At 41.8% G+C, this 9385-nt stretch overlaps 1 protein-coding gene across 1 annotated transcript in view; it reads right to left on the bottom strand.

Annotated features, from left to right (window-relative positions):
* Positions 1-9385, bottom strand: part of ZCCHC2 (zinc finger CCHC-type containing 2) — a 49705-nt gene that overhangs the window by 9056 nt on the left and 31264 nt on the right. The window contains exons 6-11 of the mRNA XM_018564676.1: positions 8677-8768; positions 7154-7225; positions 6652-6706; positions 5811-5943; positions 2606-2658; positions 1633-1718 (exon numbers count right to left, since the gene is read on the bottom strand). Of these exons, the coding sequence (XP_018420178.1) occupies positions 1633-1718; positions 2606-2658; positions 5811-5943; positions 6652-6706; positions 7154-7225; positions 8677-8768 (491 nt within the window). The remainder of the gene's footprint in view (positions 1-1632; positions 1719-2605; positions 2659-5810; positions 5944-6651; positions 6707-7153; positions 7226-8676; positions 8769-9385) is intronic.

Below are 9385 nucleotides of genomic sequence, written 5' to 3'. Positions count from 1 at the left end.
CCATTTCACTGTGCCGTATTGTGGTAGCGAGGCAGCAGAACTCTCCCACACGCACAATGTGCATTAAAGGGCAAGTTCACTTTCCCAGGTAGTATGGGAAAATTGAATTACCCAATCAAATCTGGCCACCGTCTCTCCCAAAACCCCCCACTCCCTGGCTATACTTACCTTTCGGCAAACGGTCCTTACCCTCCGCCGGTACAGGTGTACTGTCCTTACCCCGTACTGTCCAGCGCAGTCCTGCCCTATGCATTTTGAATTTCGCTCGCAAATTGCAAGCACTCATTGGTCAGCGTGGTCTGGGGACCACGCTGACCACTGAGAAGCGCTATTTAGCACAGACCAATACAGTTTTGATTAGGGATGCACAGATACAGAGTATTTGGGCAAGTACTTGTACTCGCCCAAATGCTCGATATCTTCTCCAATACCTGAACTTCTGGTCAGAGGAAGACTTCCTCTGATCGGCAGTGCCGTAGGGGAACATGGAGCCAGCTTCCCGTGCAATCAGGAAGCGTGTCAGCGACTAATGACCCGTCTCCCAGTTTCCTGATTGGCCAGGAAGCCAGCTCCTTGCTGATTGACTGGGAAGCCAGCTTCCGAGCCAATCAGCATCGAGCTGGCTTCCTGGCCAATCAGGTCATTACTCGCCGCCCGGTTTTCTGATTGGCCAGGAAGCTGGCTCGATGCTGATTGGCCGGGAAACCGGCTTCCAAGCCATTCGCAATCAAGCCGGCCAAACATGGAGTCGGCTTCCCTGGCAGTCAGGAAGCCGGGTAGCATCTCATTACCCGCTGCCCGGCTTCCTGATTGCCGGGAAGCCTGCTCCATGCAAACGGAAGCACCGATACTCGGGGAGTACCGAAAGCAAAATATCGGTACTCTATACCCAAAAATCGGTATTGGTGCATCCCTAGTTTATATTAAAATTATTTTATTTTTTGTATTGGGACAAGTAGATTGTTATGAAGGAAAAGTAGATTTGGCCTGCGCTTTAGCCCTTGGACAAGTAGTTTTTTCAAAAATTTCCACACCCCTGAGACGCAATGATCTGCTCTTCTCCCCGATGCTCCGGGCGGTCCTCTTATGTCTTTTGGACATAAGTCAATGACGTTCACAAGATAGCAATGGCAAGAACATTTCAAAAGGAGATGCTTCTGCCTAACTAGTTGTAAGTCAGTCTCTAATATTACAGGCATAAAAATCCAAACAGAAGGCAAAATGGTACAGATCTCTCTATGGGGCCACATTGGGTAGCTTTTCGCTCACAGTAACAATGCTGTCACTAGGACAGGAAATGAGGTAAAACTATTTCCAATAGTAAGGTTTAGGAAGGCATAAATCTCCAAAAGCACTTATTATTGCGGTCTGTGTTACTGCTGGAGATATCCCCCCAATTTCTGTAATAGTGCCACAATTTTCAACAGAACATGAAATCTCCCAAACAGGACAGAGGAAAGAGAAACACCCCCCCACCCCACAAGTGGTCTAACTTCTATTAAAGAAAAAAACATTACATATGTAAAGGAAATAAGTGTTACATTTGACTAGTATTTTTATGTAATTCTACTATAGCATTATTGTTAGATTTCACAAAATCAATGGAAGGCCAGTTTTACACATGGTACTTACCGTTCACCAAAGTAGCCCGAGAGTTCAGAGATGATGTAACCCCATTTGCTTTGCATGGTGACTGACCCTCAACTTTCTGATTACTTCTGTTTAAAGCACAAGGTTCAAGTTAGAATGGAGAGAGGCAAAGGAGAAAAAGAGATATCTACAAACTAGCCATGTTATCAATGACAACAGAAAAACTGTCACCGAACAAAAGAACCCCCATTGCTGACAAAATGGGGGTTAGAGTCAGTATTTCCATTTAAGAAAAAAAAGACTCAGGCTACTAGCAAACTTTAACCACCTCCGGGCCGGCCGTAGTAAAAAAACGGCCGGCCCGAGCTCTCTAGATCTGAGCGGGCGTCTTTATGATTCACGCTTAGCGTATTTTCGCAGCTGCATAAGCACGACAAAATGCTTCACACAATAAATCCCATATATTCTTATGGCCCTTGTTCACACCTCAGTGTTTCGTCGCAATAAGCAAAATGCCTGTCGCTGGAAAAAGTACATGAGCTTCTTGGTAGTTTACAGCACGTTTTTGTGCCCATAGACTCAACAGGAAACGAGCGATGCAATTATTTTTGCGTGTTTTTCGCACGTTTGCATCGATGTGGCACAATCTGCTCCCAAAAACACTGGACTTAATGTATGAGTGTATGATGCGTGCAAAAACAAGAAACACGCATTTCACAGCGTGAAAACTCTGTCGTCTATATGTGAATGGAGCATTATAGTCACCACATTCCACTATAAAACAATGCAAAAGTAACCTTAAAGCAACAATCAACCTTATTGGCAATACTACAACTAAAGGCAGCACCCAAAGCTGTGAACAACCCAATTGACTAGTAAAAATTAGAAAATAGACATGGCAAAAATAGCTTAGTCTTGTCAAAACTTTCACAGCAAAATTTTAACAAAGTAAACATGCAAAAAAAAAAAAAATGACTGACACTTAAAAATAAAATACAACAAAATAAGGCACTACCTTGTGTTTTCCCGGTTTGCTAGGTTCGAGCTGCGTTTCTCCAATGTACACTGCTGAGAAGAAAAAACAAAGGCTTTAAAAGGCTTTATCCAAAAGTCAGTTAAGAAATTCAGTTCACCACTGAACAGATAAAATGAGAAGCTGTGCATATTACATTTAAACCAGGGAAACATTTTGAAAGCATTGATTTAACCACCTCCCGGCCGGCCATTGTAAAAAAAAAAAAAACAGCCGAACGGGAGCTCTCTAGATCTGAACATCAGCTCAGCCACGCCCCCTTGCACGTGCCGCGTGAGAGCGGGAAAGTCCCAAAATTTAAAAACAGGCAGCGGTGCCTGTTAACATACAAGCAATCCGCCGGCTATGGAGCCGGCGGATCGCTTGTATGAGGTCCCGGTATGTGCGCCCGGTTTGAGCCCGGGACCAGCATAGTGCCTCTCTGACAGGGGATCAGAGGGAGGTCGGTACACGAGCTCCCTCCGGTCCCCTCTCCGCTGTCAGAATGCAGAAGTGATGTATATTGCATTACTTCCACATTCTTGTGTCACTCTCCAGCTTCAGATGCTGGAGAGAAGCTGATGAAGCAGACCTGTGCTTCATCAGCTTCTTCAGGGGGGTCCTAGGTGACATTAGGGGTCTTGGAGACCCCTGATGTCTCCATAAAGGGGGTTTCTTAGCCCCCTATCTGATAGCAATAAAGTTAAGTGGAAAAAAAAATAGGAAAACAGTTAAGTTCCCCCCCACCCCAAAAAAATAATTTTTAAGTTACACGTAAAAAAAGAATTAACCTCTTGCCGTCCGCCCGTAGTAAAAAAACGGACGGACGGCACTGCAGCATCTGCGGGTTGCCGTCTCCAGACGGCAATTTTTTTCTGCTCGCGCGCGCCTCCTAGCGGGCACGCACGGGCAGAAAAGACCCGCTAAATGTAGGATGTCAACTGGTTAAAAAAATGTATTTTTATAAAAAAAGTCCCCACCCATACATACACGCATGCAAACATGCGTCGGGTGCGCATAAGTGCGAAAACGACGATTGCCTCACACGTTACATATCGTTGCTAACGTCGCAGTGAGAGCAATAATTCTAGGGTCATCAATCACTGATAACACTAAACTGATGAGCGGTAAAAGCTTTTAAAGCGACACCTAAGGGTATGGTAGTTTTTGCGATTTTATATTTTACCAAAAATATGGGTAATAATCATTGTTTCCGAACAGAATGAAAAAAATAACTTTTTTTTTTTTCAAAATTCTCCTTAATTTTTCCTTAACCAGTTGACATCCGCGGTGTTAAACCTCCTTCCCATCCAGGCCATTTTTCAGTATTCAGCGCTGCGGTACTTTGACTGACATTTATTCCGTCATCAAAAAATAAACCCACCAGTGGTGATTAAATCTGTCCCCCCAGCTCTATCTGTCCCCCAAAAATGGTAAAAAAAATGAATTTCAGTACAGCGTTGCATGACGGAATAAATGTCAAAGTACTGCAGTGCTAAATACTGAAAAATGGCCTGGCCAGGAAGGGGTCTAAACACCTGGTCTTCAAGTGGTTAATATGTATTTGAATCTAGTACTTTCAGGCTCTAGCACACAGGGTCTATTTCCAATTCAAGCACCTTAATGCCCAGAAGCTTTGATATGCACAAATATCTTGAGCTGAACCTGACACCACCCCCACACCAACAGTGAGACGGAACTTCATGGCAACTGGGCTAATCTTTGAGATTTACGAGGCAAAAAGGGGCAGGTTTGGGCTCTTGAAAACAGACCCGGGACTACGGACAGCTATAGATGCTGACATTCTAGATTATGCAAATATTTTACACTTCAGGTTGGCATTGAACTAAACCATTCCTTCTGTAAGCACTAGCTGTCTATTTTGTATGCTTACCACTGGTATTAATGTTTTCTGAGTCACTAAGATAGAACAAGTACGCATATTCAGAAAGTTAGAAGTCCTTTTCTTCTGCAACTTGTTCTGGGTAATGAAGGCAGAAGGTCAATATGACAACCAGGCAACTAACAATAGCAGCCTCAATGTTTCTCTCAGAAAAAATTCCTTTAAGTATATGTACAACCAAAACATTTTTATTCATTTTGGAAATGTGGGGAAGATTTAAAATCCCTGAGAGTCTATTTCCTGCCATGTGTGTCTCACTGAGGAGATTTACTACTTTCTACAAAGTGGGGGGAATTTCCCTCTAAGTGTTACCCGCCCTGATTGGAAGATTTACCCTGATTTCGTTTTTGGGTGATAACTGTAAAATTACCAGGGTCTGGATCTTCTGAAAAAGGAAGACAGACAGTAATAAAAACTGGACAGGGTTCTAATTATATTTTGTCCAAAAATAAAAACACAAAGCATAGAAAACAAAAGCAATGTTAAACAGGCTTTCAAAAGCCATCAATGACATATGTAGCTGCAGGCACTGTGAACCAATTTATCCTTAAAGTTAACAGCAGAAGCACTAAATTCATCCACGACATTCTCTAAGAAACTAACTGTCTCCCCTCCCGGCAGTAACTTTGCAGCTTTCTAATTTCTATTGTAAACAGGTGCTCTGGGAAAACCGTTTGCTGAGATGCAGAAAGAATTACTTTATCTCCTGTGCTGCTGTAAAATTTCAGGATAACACGTTCCGTGGTGCTCACAGCTACAGAAGACTGTGATGGCTTGTTGTAGTGCTAATTTTGCTCACAGTCTGCCAAGAATATGTACATACATAAAGGAGAACTATGGGGTGAGTGAATTACAAATATACATACTTAAAGGAGAACTATGCGGTGAGTGAATTACACTCATCCCCAGTTATAGCCCACCTGTGACACAAACGATCACGTCGCCTCTATTGATTGGGAAGTGAGCAAAAACATACCGCCGCTCACTCACTCACTTCCCAATCATCTCCCTGCAGAGAGCGGTGACCGTCAGTCACCGCTCCCCACAGTGATTCTCCCCCTCTGCCTCTAGCCAGCGGGGTGGATCTCGACAGTATTGTCGGGATCTGTTCCAGCTGCGGCGCTCTCAGCATATAGCCCGCTATATACGGAGTTTCGGGTCATGGAAGGATGTTAGTATATGTCCTCCCGTGACCCTAAAGAGAACTATGGGATGAAAAGGTTACCCCATAGTTCTCTTTTAAAATGTTCATGACCTGGCCACAGATTCACATTCAGCTCTGATCCTGAGAAAGGCTGCTCTTACCTGGTGTCCATCATTTAAATATCGTGAAGGATGCAGAGAGTTCATACAATCATTCTTTCTCCAATTTGTTCCATTTTGCTCAAGATGTGAGCTTTGAACCCCATTACCGGATGTGCTTTTCACAGCAACATAACTATTGTAAAAATACATAAACATAAGTAACCGAGCAGTCATTTTGAGGCACCAAAACTTAGACTTAGTGCTATTTTCAACTACTCACATACACAGAAGTTAATCTAGAAATACACACACTGATCAGCCATAACATTATGACCACTGAGAGGTGAACTGAATAACACTTATGTTACAATGGCACCTGAAGTGGGTGGGATTTATTAGGTAGCAATTGAACATTTGTCCCTGCAGTTGATGGGTTGGAAGCAGAAAAAATGGGCAAGCCTAAGTATTTGAGCAAACTCTGATGAAAATACATTGTGAATTTCTCTACCGGAGATTTAGTCGACAAAACTAGACTAAAACATTTCAGATGACAAACTAAAATGCCATTTTAGTTTTAGTAATTTGAAATGTTTTAGTCTAGTTTTGTCGACTAAATCTCCAGTAGAGAAAATTGCAAGGTATTTTCGTCATAGTTGTGGTGATATTAACTTAGTTTCTATTCAGTTTTTTTTCCGTCACTGAAAAAAATCTATGACGAAAATAAATCTGGTCTACTGGAGTCTATGCCTCCACAGGTCAGGGCTATTTTGGCAGCAAAGGAGGGACTTAATATTAGGTGGGTAGTCAAAATAATGTTATGGTTGATCAGTGTGTGTGTGTGTAATATAAATAAAAATGAGAATCAATACAGCATATCAATCACTCCAAAAAAATTACTTACTTTGTAACCAGACTTTTTCCTGTTTTCTTGTAGCCTGTTGTGTGGTGCATACCATCTAAAAAGGGGAAAACATATTTTCCTGAAAACTATAAAATGTAGCTGCATTCCTACCAAAAAACCTTCACAAATTTTATTATATATATACACACACACACACACACACACACACACACACACACACATATATACACGGTTTTTTAAATCTCTCAAAGAAACACCCAATAATTGTTTTAGTCACATTCAATAATGATTCTTGGCTGCATACTACATTCGATTATATAATGGTAATTGCTGAATTCCTAAAGTCCCCACAAATTATTCTTTAATCATTTAGACTATAACCACAACAAACTTGTAATTTACTTATCAGCAACAAGTATCTACGAGAATTTAGTCTTTAAACATGCATCTTTTCAAATCATCTTATTTGTAATATACAGAATTAGAAAAAAAAACTTCCCAGTTTAGGGAGGTGGTAGGAATGAGATTCCATATATCTTACCTTCTTCTTGACTGGAAGTCTCAGAGCTGTCTTCAGAGGTCTTACAACATTTTAAGCCAGCCTGCAAATGGCCTGGTGACAACCAGAAAAAAAACCCACTATTGAGACCAGTGCAATATGATATTTACAAGTTGATAATTCTAATCCTGCATTACTCAAATCCGTATCTACTCTCACCATATAAATCAACCCAATTAGAAAACCTGGACTGCTAGCAGCAGCATATGTTGGGATGTGTCACTGGCACAGAAATATGTATAGATGTTATAGCGCAGCTACCTGGTATGCACCTACATAACAGTTTACGGAACTGAGGATAAGAGCACAGCCACAATATCATAAACCAATAACCAGCAGATCAAGTGGGGTTAACATAATCTAAAAATGGGTAAGTCAATGCAAAATTATTTCAGGCTTGCTGCTACAAGGTCGAGTCATATCTTGAGAAATTCAGTGTCAGATATCCCCACTACAATCCACACTTAAGATAGATGGCCACAGCCAATAGATAGCCAAATAGTATTGTGGATTCATACCTTCTGTAGAACAAACAAATAACTGGAAAACTGAGCCACAACTGAGAGACACCTTTGTTATGGTGTTGTGGGAGGAGCTAGACACAACTTATATGTCAAAATCTTTCAACTGGATTCTTAAAAGAGGCTTTGGGCTCATGTAGATAACTTTGTTTTAATAAATACGTTGAATTACTTAATGTAATAGGGTGGATGAAAATTCAGAGCTGCTCTTGAACCGCTCTGCGTTTCTTTTGATACAGTAGATCCACTCCTGCTGCTTTAAAGTTCCTCAATTGAAGGTAAAAGCAGAACAAAAAACGCTTATGCTTCAACTTGTGGTGGGACTAGAGGGTGAAACACTTGAAACGCTCAAATGCATGCGTTTAGTAGTACTGGGTTTAAATGCAAATTGCAGAAGTTATAGACAAAGCCCATTTTCACAAGCATTTAAAGCCCCAAACCAGTCAAAATGTTTTATGTCATTGAATAAAGCAAGGAACGGTTCAAGCCTCTATCTGTTTTTTTTTTTTATTGCTGTATTTAGCCCTACTGGGGAGATTTTCCATCACTTCCTATCAGAACAGAACATGATGGAAAATGTCTTGAACAGGGACACAGGCAAAAACAAAATACATTTTTAGTAGAATGGGGAAGGGTTAGAACTTATGACAATGGTTTTAGTTTGTGATTTCCTACCTCAGTGACCCTTGCACCCCTTATTTCTTGTATAACTGTTCCAGAGATAGGAAGTTGGAGAAAATCTCCACAATCAAGTATTTAAATAAGTTGACCTTTGTTACTAGTACTATGTGATATATATGATGAGGGTTATGAAGCGCAAAGCCCACATTACCTTGTGTCACATTACAAGTGATCATATTCCACATGTACACTGTACAATTGCCACAAGTCCAAAATAGATCAGCCACAGGGACTTGAATAACAGACACTGCAGCAAGTATCCGATAGAGGAATTGAAAATTATGCTTTGTTTTTTAAACTTACTGGGATGTCCAGATTCTTTCTGGACAGTATAGAAGAATCTGTACACTCTCGGATTCTGAAGGAGCGCCTGGGACGGAGATGAAAATATTTGCCTAAAAGAGAAAACAAAAAATCAAAAAAAAAAATTCTGATCACCATAAAAACATTTTCGTTGAGTCTATGGAGGGACACAGGAAGTCTTTCATCTTCAGAATGTCCCACCGAGGGGAAAACACAGCAGCAATTCCCAACAGGCCCAACATTAACAAACTGGGGACTGCGTGCAGCTCTATAGCCAGAAAATTTGTCCAGACCAGGATCCAAACTACTCCTCGTGTCCCAGCAAGATACGTTCCTCTTTAAGGATTGAGGCATGCTACCACTGTGTACAAATAACCAGATCTGAAAATTCAAACATAGACCGGGAGATAAGAATTCCCTGCCAATAAGGACCCCTGTACCAAGAGGGTAACCATGTCTCCTCCCCAGCCAGACAGTAGAGCTGCAACAGTTAATCGATTTAGTCTATTAAAATCGACGATTGAAAACGTTACCAACGTTTTCGATCGTCGATTCGTCGGCTATCGATTGATTTCCCTGTTCGGGGCTCTACACGCGGCCTGAAGCACACGCTGCTCACGTCCCGCTGCGCCCGCCGTGCTCACAGGACGCATAAGCCACGCCCACCGCACGCTGCTCCCGCCGTGCCGACAGGACGCCGAAGCCACGC

The sequence above is a fragment of the Nanorana parkeri genome, unplaced genomic scaffold (assembly GCF_000935625.1).
Source record: "Nanorana parkeri isolate BGI_ZX_2015 unplaced genomic scaffold, ASM93562v1 scaffold771, whole genome shotgun sequence".
NCBI classification, from domain to species: domain Eukaryota; kingdom Metazoa; phylum Chordata; class Amphibia; order Anura; family Dicroglossidae; genus Nanorana; species Nanorana parkeri.
The sequence above is the reverse complement of the archived record's forward strand: the minus strand, read 5'-3'. Positions and strand labels throughout refer to the sequence as shown.